Source organism: Aythya fuligula, chromosome 5 (assembly GCF_009819795.1).
Source record: "Aythya fuligula isolate bAytFul2 chromosome 5, bAytFul2.pri, whole genome shotgun sequence".
Lineage (NCBI taxonomy): Eukaryota > Metazoa > Chordata > Aves > Anseriformes > Anatidae > Aythya > Aythya fuligula.
The window spans coordinates 38335854-38352146 of NC_045563.1; the positions used below are offsets into that span (position 1 = coordinate 38335854).

A 16293-nucleotide genomic window follows, 5' to 3' on the forward strand; every position below is an offset into this window, starting at 1 on the left:
TAGTTCCCAAGGGAGAACGTTGCACGTGCTTAGTTTTTCCATTTCTGTTTTGCTTTCACAAGCTGCCTATAAAAACCCGCAACACCCCCGCATTGTCCTCGTTCGGGTCTCCGGTACAACACAACCCTACAAACACAGGGACAAACGCGGGGTGCGGGAGGGCGGCCCGGGGCCAGCCCAGCCCAGCCCTGCTCAGGCGCTGCCCGGCGCCCGCTGCGCGCGCTCACAGCTCCCCCTGCTGCCGCGCGGGGGCAGCGGGCACAGCGCGGGGAGCGGCCGCTGCGGGGCCCAACGGCTGCTAACGGCCGGGCCGCGCCACCTCCCCTGCGGCCCCTCACAGCCCCCCCCCGGCCCCGCCCCCCCCCTCCCGGGGCTGACGTGGCGCTGCCCGGCGGCGGGGCGGGGGCGGAGCCTCGAGGCGCCGCGCGTGCGCAGGGGCCGTGCGTGCGCGCTGTGCGTGCCGTGCGTGCGTGCGCGCGGCGTTTCCGGGCCGGCGGCGGAGCGCGGAGCGGGGCGGGCGCGATGGTGCTGCTGGAGAGCGAGCAGGTGCCGGGGGGAGAGGGGGGCGTCGGGGCGCTGGGGGGGCTGGGCCCGGGCCGGGGGCCGTTATCGCGGTGTGGGCCCCCAGGCGAGGCCCTGTGCTGCCTTCTCTTGCAGTTCCTGACCGAGCTGACCCGGCTGTTCCAGAAGTGCCGCACGTCCGGGAGCGTCTTCATCACGCTGAAGAAGTGTGAGTGGGGGCGGGGCGGGCGCCAAGGGCTTAATGGGGGGGGGGGGGGGACACGACGCGGCCCCTCTGCTGCGGGGCTGGGAGCCGTAAAGGCAGGCGCTGCTCCGGACCACGCCGAGCAGGGAGGCTTTCTGATTGCTAAGCGGTAACTGAAAATCCACGGGCTGCTGCAGTGGGGAATTGTGGTGGTGCTGCCATGTCCCCGGGGATGTGGTGCGTCCCCCCAGCATTTTGAGGCGTACAGGGTTCAGCCACACGGGGTGTTGAGGGAATCCTGCCCAGGCCCTGCTTCTCCCATGAGGAGTTGAACCAGGCGGTCTCTGAGGTTCCTCACGGCCTGGGCTTTTCTATGGCTCTGTGCTGAGTGCTGCAGGTTGAAGTGCATTTGAAACGTGCGGTTCACACAGCATGTCTGTGTACAGGTTTGTGTGTCTGTGCTGGGTCAGTCAGGTAGCCCAGGCAGCCCTAGTTTATGGGATTACAGATGAAGGGATCTGTGCAGTTTCACAGTAATTCAGCTCAGATGGCCATAAATTTTCAGGTATTTTTACAGATTTCCTCATGAGCAATTTTTAACATCTCAAGTCAGGAGGCATCCCACAATTTTTAGCCAAATACAAATAAACATTCTCTATATTTCAATGCAGATGATGGTCGAACAAAACCAGTCCCGCGCAAAGGCCATGTAGAAAGCTTTGAACCCGCAGACAATAAATGTCTTCTCAGAGCAACGGATGGAAAGAAGAAAATCAGCACAGTGGTAAGTCACAACTTGGGGCTAGAATTATGAGCAGCCCTACATGGCTTTCATGTAATACCTTGTGTTTTAAGTGAAGCTTGTCGTTGCATCAATTTCATGAGAATTGCCCCCTTAATTCTACAGAGAAACTGTATGGTAGCTAAAAGCACAACTGAAATCGGGATGCCAAAGTGTTGCAGTTGCAGTTCTTGTTGCAGATGGGACAGTTGTTTGGTTTTGTTTTTGTATACAGCATTTGGCTTCAAAATGGTGTTGCCAGACAAGCAGGAAGGCTCTCTGCCTGTTTTCAGCAACCATGGCTGTTGTGTTCTCAGTCAGGTGGAACTGGAGGGAGGGAAGGGGGAAGCTCCTTTTGGAGACAAGGGTGATGTCTCCAAAGAGACAGAAGGAAAGAGGACAGTGACGGAACCTGCAGTGTGAGGACAAATGGTGTGTCTCTAAGGAGAAGAAAGGCCCCGCAGTCAACTTTGGCTGACAGAGGCGACTTCTTGTAGACCTCAGTGGAATTACTGAAGGTTATTGCACCCCATCAAACAACAGAATGTTCCCTGACTTTGAAACAATAGGAAAGGGATTTGTGTTTCTTGCCAATAATACACAGGCATGGGGTAGACTCACTTAGCACACCCAGTGCTCTTTCTTATTTAGAGGGCTATTTATATTTCAGGAGGTGTTAACTTTAGAAGTTGAGAGCCTGATGCGTTTCCTCTGAATGTGAGATTGAGAGAGGCTTTAGCTGACTTCAGATCTTCTTAGTGAAGTAATCCAAGGAAAAATGTTGCTTTGAGAAATAGCGGGGAGAATCAGGGCTGTAATGTTTCATACCAGGACTTGCATTCTGACACGTCAGTTAAGTTCTGGCCCTACAGTGAAATAAAACCTTCCGTAGAATGTTTCTTCACCTCCTTCCCATTTGAAAACACAGATTTGGGGAGAACAGCCTTCAGAAGATTTGCTTAATCTAATGTGGAGTCTTCTCACTTTTCTGAGTTAGTGAGGTGTTACGCCGTGTCAGTACAGCCTGGGTACTGCTGACTGTCATGGCCTGATCCAGCTGCTACTGAAGACATTAGATGGTCCCTGGTGGGAAAACAAGTACTAATGTTTTAGTTTGTAATGTTGAAGCTGTTGTGTTTGTGGTTAACATCTCGTATTACTTTTGTAGGTGAGCTCAAAGGAAGTAAATAAATTCCAGATGGTAAGTTTTGTGTGCCTTATCTTCCTTTTCTGTACCTGTTGGGGAGTAGTCAGTAGGAAGCAGTGGATTGGTGTGACTGAGCTGAATCAATGCTGAACTGACACACAGATTAACCTTAGAACTGGATTTTGTTTTCCACGAATGTGTGCACTCTGTCTTACCTAACTTCCTGCATTGGCTTAGAAACAATAGCTTCCCAGTGCAGTAGTGTGAAGGCACGTGGAGAATGGCTCGGGTTGGAAGGGACCTTAAAGATCATCCAGTTCCAACCCCCTGCTGTGGGCAGGGATGCTACCCACGAGATCAGGCTGCTCAGGGCCAGTAACTGAGAACCGAAAAAATGAAGGTAGATATCCACAAACAATAGGTGAAGTGTTGCCTCTACATTGGTACTTAAGTGTTTGCTCTGTTAACAGTTCTAATTTTTGTTTCAGGCATATTCTAATTTGCTGAGAGCTAACATGGATGGCTTGAAGAAAAAGGACAAGAAAAGCAAAAACAAGAAGAGTAAAGCAACACAGTGATGGAAGTGTCCCACCATCACTGCAACAGACTTGACCCTTGCTCAAAGCAAAGTCCATTTCTTTTTGAGTTACCACTTGTCTTTGGCTTTCCTTCCAGCAGGATACTGGGATGTGATCAGTACTTTTGTTTAAACTGAAAGCAGGAGATGCTTTCTGTGGATTGTTGTATGGCAGGAGTATTTACAGGGTTATACCAAAATAGCTTTACACTCGTCTGCCAACTAGTTTTGTACTTATACTGCTGTTTGTTTTGTATTATGCAAGTGGACGGTGTAAAACCCATCTGGGGGATAACAGAGGGTGAAGAGAAGTGCACAGCACCATGAGCAAAGTGAGATTGGAACAGGAGTCTCTGTGACAGATGCCCAGTTTTAAAGATAAGTCTTGGTAGTACTAGGGAAAGTGGGTGCCAACCTATTATCCAGGAACAGCAGCTTTCCTGTTTCTGTCTTATTTTGAGGGCCGTGTTTATCCGATGCAGTGCAGATGCCTTGAAGGCAGCCAGTCCCATGCTTGAGCTCTCAGCTCATCAGCTCTGCCTTACCCTGTGCCCATCCAGCTGTGCTGATCCTGGCTCAGGGTGGGGCAGTGCAGGACTCTGCATCACGGTCCCTTCAGGCATAGCTTAAGAATGCTCATGTCACCTGAATGTTTGTTTTTTAAAACTTCATCCTTCAACGTATTCAGGGATTTCCCCATCCTTGCATCTTAAAGTAGCTCCTTCATATGAGCAGATGTAAAAGGTGAATACTTACTTGTTCCTATTAAACACAATGAGAAATGGATTTGGTTGTAATGACTGCTGTGATGTGTCTTGCTAATGATAGTTGTCTGTGCTGTTAGGACTGACCCTCCCCCAGCGTTACTTCTGTGCATTGCTATGGCAGGGTTGGCAGTTCTCAGATGTCTGGGGTTGTCTTAAAAGTTAACTCTTTGCATATTTTAACTTCGCCTTCCTTTTCACTAAAAGGAAAAGGCTGCAGAAGAAGTAGGTCTTAATGCAGTGAGCCTGCAGTACTGAAGACAACCTTTTGTGATAAGAAAAATAAGCGTGAGCAAGGTACTGGTTGGGGAGAAAGGGTGAAGACCAGTCTATGTGCAGAAATACATATTTTTTTTTCATATTTGCTAGTTTGATATGAAATATAATTATTTACAGCAACAAAGGCTGCTGTAATTGTTATTTACATTTGTTTAGCTTTTTTCCTGATGTGTTACAACTTAATTTTAATTTAATTCCAACTTAAATATAGTGGTAATTCTAAAAAGCATTGACTGGGAAGCTGTAGCTTCAAGACAGTAATTCTAACCTTCCTTTCATTACTTACATGTCTTCAAATGCAAACTTAATCTGACAATCCATGTGAAGAAAGCTAGATCAAAACTTCAGTTATACCTCTAAGCACATGCAGGTTACTCTTTCTCAAGTCTTACCTTGAGGGCCTTTTGGTCTGAAACAAGTTTGTGTCCTGCATCAGGTTTTATTTTTGTCTCTCAGATAGCAGCTGTTTGATGTGAATGCAGGAGTGAGGGGATGGGACGGGACAAACACAGGCAACCAGGTTTGCACAACTCTCAGCTTGATGTCTTTTACTGTCTTTTATATCGAGATTTAAGATTAAGGCAGAATTTTCTTCAAAAAAGAAAAATCACAAAACCTTGTAATATGTACTTCAAAAGGCTTAGTAGCCAAATCTTTTATTACACAAAGCCCTTCCTCAAAAAAGTTTAAAAGAGTTTTAGAGGTGAAGATAATACATCTCTAATCCTTGAACTGAGATGCTTATTTCAGCACTATTGCATATGGACATACAAGGCATTCTTAAAAAAAAAAAAAAAGTCAATTTATACCTGGCACAGCTAATAATCTCTCTCGCAACATAATGGTGCAAGAATTTACACAGTAACACATATCTAGCTGTAGTCAGACTGTTCCTTAATTACCTATAAAATATTTCACTTTTTGGAATAAATTTACAGTTTTATATTACACGTGAAATTCAATCTGGACACTTAAAAAGGCTGCCTGTCTTGCTTTAAGACAACATTATGAAATTCCTTTGTGCGAAACACTATTGTCTATTAGTAAAAGCATCCCAGAAAAGATGCTTAAATGCTTAAAGCACTAAAACAAAACCTTATATTCATCTCGGTAACTGTACAGGATGAGAGCAGGAACCCTGCAAAGGGAAAAAAAATTAGTTTTAAAACTTTGAAGCTATGGATTAAAAATCTGTAAATCATATGACCAATCATGGCACTCAGCTAATAGCAAAGATTCAGTAGAAAAGCAGTAGCTTTAAATCATTTGCGCTGTCACTACAATTTTCCCCTTAGTTCCCTTTCTCTTTAGCTAGTAATTTAATTTTTTGAAGGCTTATGCCTGCACACAAAACATTGCTTAGCCATAAAATGGGAAAGGAAGACAGACACCCAACACTGTATGAAGTAATAAAATAATTGTAGTAATTGGGTTCTGTTGCTCACAGGTTTGGAAGTCATAGGAAAGAAAGTGCTTTGTTTAGTATTTAGTTGCCTTAGTAAACATTGGCAGATAAAGCAATTTTGGTGCATCTCTAAGAAAAAGAAATTAAAGCCAATTTTTAGTCTTAAATGTTATATGTTCAAATTGAACATTTGAGAAAATGTATTATAAATGAAACGCTCATTGGGGAATGAATATCCAAATCCCACTTAACTGTGTCAGTACTTGCAAAAATTGAAAGTTTAGGGCTTAAAACAACATGCCTAGAATACACTGTTTCAGCCTTGCCAGATCCAACAAGGGGACTGAGTTGAACATAAATGTTTTTATGCTTAGAAAACAGAAGTGGGCTTTACTGTATGTGTGAGAGAACATGCACTATGTTTGCTTGAAGAGAGGCAGTCTCTCAGGTTTGCTGGATGGCCATCACATTCCTTCAGAACAGGAGGAACTAGAAAGCACTCAATTTTAAGAGTCCCTCCCATGAGAAAAGAGGATTATTATATAGTAGTAGTATATTTGGATGTATAATTATTTACTATTTAGTTGTTTGAACAAAGCAGTAAATGAAAACAGTGGGAGTACATTTTAGAATTTCTTGAAAAGGTTTACAAAATGCAGAATTCAGATTACCACAAGTGAGGATTAGATACTGTTGACTTTCCATTTTGTTTCATGTTTGCAGAAATAGTACTCAAAGAAATATATATGTACTTCCCAAATGCTTCTTTTTTTTTTTTTTTTTTTTTTTCCAGGGAGAGGGGAGGACAAATTAAGAGCAGTTGGTTAAATGAATTTCAAATTCAGGAAACAATGAGATGTGTTATGTACCTATAAGAACTTAAATTTACCTCTTTTCCATTTTGATGCTGTAAATTTCATCACAGATTGCTTGCAGATATGAACATCTTTGTTTTGGCCATCGTGACATCAGTTGTCTCACAGTAGCATCAAAGGCTTGCCTGTCTCCATCAAACTGGGAAAAAAATGGACAAGGAACTGTAAAACAGTACTACATTCTTTAGTGAAGGAAATACTTCTACTGGTAGGATTCAGTCTTCTGAACACTGCCTAACATCAACATCCCTTAATTAAACAGGGTATTAACAGGTTTTAAACGTAATTCATGTTAATAAGTGCAACTTGACTTGAGAAAAGGTATTAAGAATGAGACTTGTTAGTGATCAGTTTCTTAAGACAGTTTAGTGATGCTGGGTGAAAGATGAGAACTTTACCATAAGGGCAGTGAAAAGTAAATGATGGAAGCTGATTGTGTGCCTGCTCCCTTTTCTGAACTAAGAGGTGATGAATGCTCTCTGAGATTTGGGTAGACTAGACTAAGTATTTTGAAAATTTTTGATGTTTCACTGAGGTCTAGACAAATACTGCTTCAGAACAACAAGTATAGGGCATAAAAGTAAGTATTAAATCTAAATCCATTTCCAGGCAGGATGTCAATTGTATTTTTTTTTTTTTTTGGGGGGGGGAGGGAAGGGTGGGCAGTGAGAGATTTCCACCTCTGATAGGAATTTCTGACTTTAAAACAACTGCTCTCTTTGGGGGAGGTAAAGAGCTTTGTCTTCAGGGGAAAAAAACAAAACAAAACAAAACAATCATGTAGCTTCTGAATTTTTAAAGGGGTCAATATAATACTTACGTATCCTCCATTTATCTAATCTTCACTAGGAACAGATGCTTCATCTGCTGTACTCAAACCAATTGCCTCTAGTTTGGGGGACTCCTTCATTAACAGCTTCAGGAAACACTTCCTGAAACTACCCATTAACACTTACTGGTTTTGAAAAATGCACAGTGAGACTTAATTTCAGGTAACTTCTGGGAAAAATCCAGTTTTGGATTAGGACCTCCTATTGGTGTCTTCTGTAGCTAGGGAATTTGACAAGAAGATTTTTCTAGCTTCATTCAAGCAATTTGAGTAAAAAGTCCTCTCAAGTTTTAACACCACAATGGGTAAACTGTACATTCATTTTCATTAGGAACAAAACTTATCTGTTGTTCAATTACACTATAATAATTAATTGCTTACCTCTAATAATAAGAAGTGTATCACAGTTTCTTTCGGCAGATCTACCTGCAAAAATATTAAGAAATCAAATATTTAACAGTTCTATCACTGGTTTGCTAACTGTAGATTAGTTGTACTAAAGGGAGTCACTTTTTGAATTCCAAGGAAGCATTCATGCTGACAGCACTGGGAATATGCTAAGGTTTTAAGCATTTTAAACAAACTGTTCATGACAGATTGCATTATGGAAAGTTCAAAATAGGCACAGGCAAATAGGAAATATTTCTTGAAAAGCATATGCTATTTAGAGTCCTCTGTGACCTGGTCAGCAGTCTAAAAGCCATGTGCAAATGCTGTGTTGGTTTAAATGTAAGAGCAAATCTAGCAGGAAAGTGAGGCTATTGGTAGTAACGTGTTATAGGTAACAACTGCATCATCCAATTCAATTACAAATCTGAGATGAAAGCTTTTGCCAAAATACTTACTGCTAAAATCTCAATCTCACTTGTTTTCTGTTGCAGGCTAGAAATGAATGTCTGAAGCCTTGTTTGTACCTGCCAACAAAAGATGGGCAAAAATAAAATACACCACTTCTGTGACCCAGGCTGGGAACACTTGTTTTCTGTTTCATAGATAGGAGAGCAGAAAAGGCTGATTCTAGCACAAGTTGTACATCATATTTAAACTAAACTTCATGTTCAATATAATTTTCAGTAACAAATCCACAACAGACCTGGATGGGTAGACAGGAAGGAGACGGGCTGCACCACTCTTGCAGCAGTAATAAAGATTTGGTAATACCGGTATTGTGCTAAAGCAGACTGAACTGCATGTTACGTTGTAAAGTCTCAGGTATGTACTTAAAAAAGCTGCCTTTGTGGGCCTTACACAACTTTCTAGAAGGAGGAAGAACCTGCATGTGGATACATTGAATCATCTATAGCTGACGAGAAATGACTGATTGGAAAGCCATAGCAAAGCATGGCTTGTTCCTCTCAACACTTTTTGCAAAGCAAGCTGTAACAGTTCTGCAAACATAGCATTTGACAGAAATAGTTGTAGCCTTGCATTAAAATAGTCTTGTACCCTGGAAAGATGCTTGTATTAAAAAACTGAAAGCAGCAACCCTGTTTAGCTCAATGAATAGTATCCATTTATTTCTTTTGGTTCCAAGAAGTATTTACAGCGGTCATTTTTGTTGTACCTATGAATTTGGACTAAAAAGGGGGTAAGATTACAGTTTTGTTTTACTATGTACTCTTAAGTATCTTGAAGCCACTAACCCTAAATAAGCAAACTGGCATTTGCTTTTACAGTATCACTTCATCTTTCTACATTACTATAACTACTGTAGTTTAGCATGTAAGTATTTATAAAAAAATAGCAAATTGCAGCCATTTTTCCTACTAGAGTGGGATTTCTAATATATGATAATGGCTGAGCCACAACAATGTCACAGGTAACCCCCAAGATCCTAAATATTTTTTTTTCAAAAAATTATTCTTTGACTTCAACTGTTTGTGTTGTTTATAGTCTATTTTATGAATACAAACAATCAGAATGCATTTGTCTAAGGTGATAATGAAAATATAAATTCTGACATTCCTTAAGTTCTTATGATTACTTCTTAATACTTATGGGATGTGTGTACCTGAACTTCTTGACGACGCCTGGCACTGGCAGATAATTTTTCAGGAGCTATAACACTAACTTTAGGCACTGCAAGAGTTCCATGCGATTCAAACACACCTAAAATACAAACACACAGTTTTAGATTATAGTTTTTCTTTTTACAAAAAGTAGCAAGAAACAGAAAAATTCACAAATATTGATATGTTTAAGATTTATTGTATTATTCAAAAAGATGCTAAAAATACAGTCAAGTGGAGAGGATTGTGAAACGTTCATGTAAATTCTCAAAATGCATACTTATGACTGAGAGACTTTCTAGGTATAAAAAAATAGTATTTTAAATCAGCGTTATCTGAAACTAATAAAAAGTTTCATATGACTTACAGAATTTATAAAAGAATGTAGTAGACATAATATCCAAAAAGAAAAGCTATTACAGGATTGAGGCGACTACTTAATGCTCCATCCCATAGAAAAGTCAATGACAAAACAAATACCATACCTACAAGCTTCCCCAAACAACAGCAATTAAAAATTTGAAATGGTTTCTTTTGAAATTCAAATCGACATTTCAGGTAATCACAAAAAAAAAAAAACACAAAAAAACCACCAAACCCACAAAGTTAAGCATGGCAGTGTTCCTGACTTTCAGGCAAGAAAAAAAAAGCATTTTTTTAAAAACAAAGTCAGATACTAAACAAGTACTTACTGAAGTAATTATCAAAATGACAAACTATAAGAAGTACTTAATATTACTTATTTTTTAAAACACAAGCTTCTATTTTCAGGCTAAGCAGTGCAAATAAGTATCTATAAATTCACAGGTATTTTCATGTGAAGAAGAAAAACCTTAGAATGGTAATCATTCATTTTTCATCAAGATAACGTTTAATTTCTTAGCTTAAAAAGTTTTTGTCTTTTTCCCCTTTCTCTCTCACTGTATCAATGACTGCTTATATCAGACATGTTCTGTATGTTGGTCTGAGCAGTTATTACTTCAGAGAAAATTTCAGTTTTAGATCGCTTGGAACAAAACCTGAGAATGGGGAAGATGTCTCTAACCAGATGTGCTGCTAGAACACATTTTCCTACACAGACCTTGGTAATACTTTTAAAAATTATGTTCCAACCAGATTTTCTTGCAAAACTTGTTTTAAGCAGAAAGAGAAACCATTTTGTATGTTCAGTAACTAAATACCTGAAATATTAGCAAATGATCCCTTTTGATTTGGTACGGAGAGATTATCTGACGTTTCTCTAAAAATAAAGACAGTTAGGGAAGCAAGTTAACAATAACAAATGCATGCTGTAATACACATGGTTCTAGACTATCATACAAATATATTTATTTTAATTCAACAGATAAACCTGTGTTCTATTCTGGAACAGACAGGATATCCTATAACTTACATTACTGAGGTGCTAGGCCCAGCGAACTACACAAACAATTGTATTGCTATTGTATTGGACTACTGCTGTAGTCCAGCAATCTTTGGGTTTCCTATGGATACAAAAAACTGTGCTCCCCTTCATTCAAGAGTGATTTAGATCCTAATACCAGAATATATTATGAGAATACTGTCTTTATATTACTATTTTAATCTACAATGTATAGATTTCTGAGAGATGATACTACAATATCAAAGTAATATTGATCACGAATTAAAAGATGCTTTTGATTATTTGGATCCATTTACTTTCCCCATTCAGGATTCATTAGGAGAAAAATTTGTCAGTGTTATTATGATCATAATTACTTCATTTCTCTGTTTAGAATTACCAATTTTTTTCCCTTCTATGTTCTGTTCTCAGGATTTAGATATAAGACAACTTTTAGAAAGTATGCTTTTCTTTCACAACTTCTAATGGATCCTTGTAGATCTGTCACAAAACACATAAGGATAAGGTTAGCTGCGAAGTTAAATGCTAAGACTGGCAGAGGCCAGATAAAGGAGAATTCAGAGGTGGGTATCAAGAGGTATCACCCACTTGTACACACTACATTTGAGTTAAGCCTTTCCCAGCTTAAATATTTCCTTTACTGTTAAGTCTACTCAGAAATATGGGTATCAAATCTGTTGGTTTATTCATACAGCCTAGAATTCAGAAACAGTTCCTTCTGCCACTACATACATATATATGTACACACACATAATGCAGATACATAAACATGTATAGATCTGTGTGTAGTTATATATTTTATAGGATATATATGTATGAGTAACAGCTCTACTGTTTAAGCGTATCATTGTGGCTGTAGCAGCCATTCCTGTGATTTCTGTGCTAAGTTCTATTTGTCACAGTAAACAATAATTTTAACAGACGTAGAGTACTGCTGTATACCCCAATTCTTTGGCCAGGTGTTACTGTCACTTGGGCCAGCCAAGGCGTGCAGGAGTCACACCTTCGTTTTTACCATATGAGCACTGCCTCAGAATGAAAGGGACTTGCTGCTTTCATCCTTCAGTTACACAGTGCTTGAATGGAAATGACTTCTGTTCAGTAACGGGGACTTGCAGGCAGTCCTGCCGTACAAACAGTACTGCTGTTGTAGTAGCATTCCAGCTGGACGACCACATGGTCTTCTAATTTTTGAAGCTCTAAGGATGTTTGAATATAACAGCTGCTAGGAAAGTCAATCTCTTAATGAAATTCTATAACCGAGCTTTTTGCTTTCTTTTCCCCTCAAAAGGAACTCAAAGTTCTTGTTCCTTATTGAATAAAATCAAGGTTTAACTAGGCATATCTTAAAAATTATTTCATTTAAAAAACAAGCATTTGTCTAATTTTGACTATTCGTGTACACGTTTTGCTACTTACCTACTACATCTTTCATCACAGATTTTAGTTTTCATTTTCTGGATCAGGTGATCTAATAAGTCAGATTCAAAAATCCTTTTCTCCGTCTGTCTGTCTTTCTCAAAGGATTTCACCTATGATGTATTTCAGTGATTCTTAGGATTGTTGATTCTTAAAATGGCATATGAATAAACTACTCAAATTTAATCAAAACCAAACTGGATTATTCACCCATTAAAGGTGAAGCAGTCAAGGGAGGAAGTTGTCATCATAACCAATCAATTACTGACAGTTAAATCTTTGATTTTATATATTTTTTTTCCAACCACTTTCCTCCTTATTCCCAAAGCTTGAACTATCTTGTCCGCACGTACCTTATATGTGATAAGTAATATTTAACAAATTGGTTCTGAGGTGCAAATACTGTATTAATAAAAGCATATTTGGTTTGGGGCTTTTTTTTATTTTTAGTTAAGGAATTATGTTAGAATTAGGGTTGCCTTGCAGTTTTCAAAGATTACACTCAAACATTAAAAACTTAAAATATCTGCTCCATCTTTACTGGTAAGAGATTAACCAGTCACAACAGCATTCATCTCATTAGTGTTCTTTGTTGATTTTGCTTCAATAAAGTCATATTTAAAATAACACTCTGTAATTGTCCCATAGAAGACAAACACACGTCTCATTCTCATAATCAAAATCTACTTCTTCATATAGTTACCGCACTTATTTACTCTCTCTGTTGCAATGAGAAGGCAAGTGATTAACAAGTTAAGTAAAAAATATTTTAGTAACTCTCATTAAATAGATGACATGGCCATGCCATCTCCTGTCAAATGATTTTTCCATCAAATCTTTTTCCATCAAAGAATGAATTAAAAAAAAAAATCTTTTTTTTTTTTTTTTTCCAAATGATCCAGAATCAAAGATACTGTAAAACTTTTGACTTCTAAGAAGGTACCAAAACTAGAGGCTGTAGAGCAGATATAGTACAGAAGGTGATAGGTAATTCAGGCTTTAACACAGTCATATCTTTCTGTCTTAGCCTTATCTTACAGAGAAGAACAGCGTGGTTCAGACTCTTTGTATGTTTGAACAACAGTGTAGTGAGGGATAATAAGCTGGCTTTTTCGGAAGAACTTTCTGATACTTAACAACCAAACCCACGTTTACCTGAATTCCATCTACTTAAAGTTTTACAGAAAATAAAATGTTCCTGATCTTAAAAGAATAAAAAAATGTAAAACAGACTATCAATCTGAAATAGCACTGAACATCCTTGGCTACCATGCTTACCTTAACGTGACTTCCTTCTTTATCTGACACAAGAGCCACATATGTAATCCCAGAGCATCGGCAATATTCCTGCAGTTCCTCCTGGGACTGAAATAGGAAGAGGGGAAGGAGAATGGAATGGAAATTTGACAGATTATAAAATGATCACTTTAAGTAATCAAAGTCTCCTGTCTTCGATTAGAAAAACTCAATATGCAGCTGTTACACTGAATATAAATGCTGCTAAGTGAGAAAAGCTTTATTAACAAGTCCAGGAGGTGAAACTTCATTTTGGATTCATATGTTCACCCAATGTTCCTTAAAAATTGAAATTGAAATCTATACTAGGCAGTCTGAATTCCTAAGCCCTGCAGTCCTAGTTCCCATGTGGAAAGACTATCTGGATCCACTTTATGGACAAGACATGCTCAGCAGCACAGCCTCTGTCCTAGCTACAGTAAACTACTACTTCCTCCTTGCCAGCTGTCCTCACAGAAGAAGCACAAGTAATGCAGAACTAGTGAAATGCAGTTGAGCCTCCTTTCAGCATGGATAAAGGTGCAAGAACAGTCTGCACATCACAACTGCCCTCAATGTAGACTTAGCCTGTCGTGCATTTCAACAGATTCAGAAGATTCTTTGAACCAAGAAATCTATGAAGAATCTGTGAAGGGTCTGTGAAGAAGGGCTATGGAGATTTGCTCTGCTGGCATCTTCATCTCACCTCCTTTATTACCTCCACTGGTATAAAATATGTATGCTTCTGCCTTGAAGCATCTTCACTTCAATTAAAATGAGGCTGCTTAGCCCTGATTTAACTTATGTGATTTCCACCTCCTTGATTTCAACAGGACTTGGACTCTGCACTCACGATTTATAATGGGGCAGGTCACTTAACTCCTCTGTGCTCTGAGATGCACATAAAGATCCTTCAACAGATTTTTAAAGACTGGCAGCTAGAGAGGAAGAGCACTGCAAGGCCAGTGAGACCTTCTTAACATTACTGTATCTTAGTAGCACTCTGCATTCTCAGCTTTATGAGTCTGTGATTCAAAAAAAAATAAAAAAAATAAAAAAAGATGGTGTCAGTCTGTGTTAATCGTAGAGTAGAGCAATATACACATGTAGAAAGAAATTCTACCTGGGACCAGTCGTACATTATTTCAGCTGGAATTCCTGCAGTCCAGAGTTTCTGAACAATATTGATAGCTCTACCCATGGACATCTGACCAACACTTACAACCAGTAGGTCACATGAGCTGACAGAAATCTGAAGGAAAAGTGAAAACAAGAGGGACAATAGTAACCGCCAGACCACCTTTTAACCTTCATAAGGCAGTTAAAGTAACAAAGAAGGATATATATACTAACATTTTTCAGAATGCATCAACCTGAAAAGAGGGGTTAGATCACCTCTTTTTAGAGCCACCATACTCCTGAGCATCTTTAAAAGGTGCTGAATTTTAATTTTTGACAAAAGGCAACTGCATGTCCCACCAAGTATCCTAGCCATTTCCATTCTTTCCTTCTAATTAAACTGAAAAATGTTAATTTATTCTTATAAGTAAAAGTTAGTAAAATACACATTCCACAACCAAATGAAACTGTGACATATAGAGTCCATTTCCTTAAGGTTCCTTCCTTGTAGGGGCAAAGTAACAATAGCTAAATATCAACAGTTGTAATTTTTCATCTGAAACAATGCTCAGACTGAGAAAAATGCCTCATTTAATTAAAAATCAAAGGGTATAAACCTGAACATCCGCTGTTCCCCTTACTTTATTAAACAATGCTATGTAGAGAGACACAGAAGAAAACAAGTCATCTTGATGTTTTCTATTTCAGTACAGTATTTTGGAACACATCTGCATCTCTTATTTTTTGCCTATCTGTAGGTATAACTAGGTTACTGAGCAGTCAGGAATAAGCAAAGAAACAACCACACCTCCCCGAAAACAAACTTACAGAATCCTCCATACTGGAAACGGCAGCAGTTATTTTGTCTATAGCTATGCTGACTCCAACAGCTGAAGGAACTGGTCCTACTGTCTGTGGTCCTCTAAATTGTGGAATCTCAAAACAAGACAAAGCAGAAGAACCAAACATTTATCTTTGAAAAATGTCAAAAAAGGTTTTTGATCTTTTTCATGTTCTTCTTTTCATCTGAACTCATTAAAAGAGATGTGCACATACCAAATGATCATATCTGCCCCCTGCAGCAAGGATTTCAGGCACAGTTCTTTGTCTTCTTTTGATGTATGCTATAAACTGAAAGATAATACCATTGTGTTGCTGTATTTTGTAAACTAGTCCCAGATTTATAGAAACCTGTAAAAATAAAAATGAATAAATGAACAAGTCCTGTACCAATATTACTGGTTAATATATTTCATTTGCTTTTAGCAGCATGTATTGACAACAATGTCCCCACATTAGGAAGGCATATGAAAACACTATCTCCAAAAGCTTAAAATACAATTAAAAATAAGGAAATAATGCTTTAAGCTTAATGCATCACAACAGACTTGTAACACAAACTCCAAACAGCAAGCCTCAAGGAAGGTGGAAGGGGATGCCTTCAGTAATCAGCTTTCTGTATTTTAAAAATATTTGCAGTTTATTTCAAAATTTAAAATTTCTTTATGCTCTGGGTAATGACTTCAGTCTTTGCTGGGAAGAAAATCTCTGTGCAGTTAAGACAGAAATCGATCCAGAGACTTATTCTTAAAATGAATCTCTCAAAATCAATGCCAGTATTATTACTTGTCATCAAAACAAGTATAAACAACATTTATTTTGGTGTGCTTTTTGTACCCTAACATATCATTAGTTTGTTTCATGACAAATTACATGGCCCAGTA

General features: G+C 39.0%; 2 protein-coding genes across 2 annotated transcripts in view; one reads left to right on the forward strand and one right to left on the reverse strand.

Annotated features, from left to right (window-relative positions):
* The first annotated feature begins 518 nt into the window (after window positions 1-518).
* Window positions 519-4008, forward strand: SRP14 (signal recognition particle 14). The gene is made up of 5 exons (XM_032189504.1): window positions 519-546; window positions 658-730; window positions 1378-1490; window positions 2656-2688; window positions 3123-4008. Exons 1-5 carry the CDS (start codon window positions 523-525, stop codon window positions 3210-3212), a joined length of 333 nt encoding a protein of 110 aa, XP_032045395.1. The 5' UTR covers window positions 519-522; the 3' UTR covers window positions 3213-4008.
* Window positions 4009-4763: 755 nt separating this feature from the next.
* The window catches only part of EIF2AK4 (eukaryotic translation initiation factor 2 alpha kinase 4), a 38352-nt gene continuing 26822 nt past the window's right edge, over window positions 4764-16293 (reverse strand). The window contains exons 29-39 of the mRNA XM_032189503.1: window positions 15626-15760; window positions 15398-15505; window positions 14574-14702; window positions 13454-13540; window positions 12176-12288; window positions 10554-10612; window positions 9375-9472; window positions 8209-8277; window positions 7745-7789; window positions 6549-6673; window positions 4764-5392 (exon numbers count right to left, since the gene is read on the reverse strand). Of these exons, the coding sequence (XP_032045394.1) occupies window positions 5338-5392; window positions 6549-6673; window positions 7745-7789; window positions 8209-8277; window positions 9375-9472; window positions 10554-10612; window positions 12176-12288; window positions 13454-13540; window positions 14574-14702; window positions 15398-15505; window positions 15626-15760 (1023 nt within the window). The 3' untranslated portion in view covers window positions 4764-5337. The remainder of the gene's footprint in view (window positions 5393-6548; window positions 6674-7744; window positions 7790-8208; window positions 8278-9374; window positions 9473-10553; window positions 10613-12175; window positions 12289-13453; window positions 13541-14573; window positions 14703-15397; window positions 15506-15625; window positions 15761-16293) is intronic.

Coding starts and splice junctions, on each gene's coding strand:
- SRP14 (XM_032189504.1), top strand. CDS start 523: ATGGTGCTGCTGGAGAGCGAGCAG. Junction 547..657: donor TGCTGCTGGAGAGCGAGCAG/GTGCCGGGGGGA, acceptor CTTCTCTTGCAG/TTCCTGACCGAGCTGACCCG. Junction 2,689..3,122: donor AAGTAAATAAATTCCAGATG/GTAAGTTTTGTG, acceptor TTTTTGTTTCAG/GCATATTCTAATTTGCTGAG.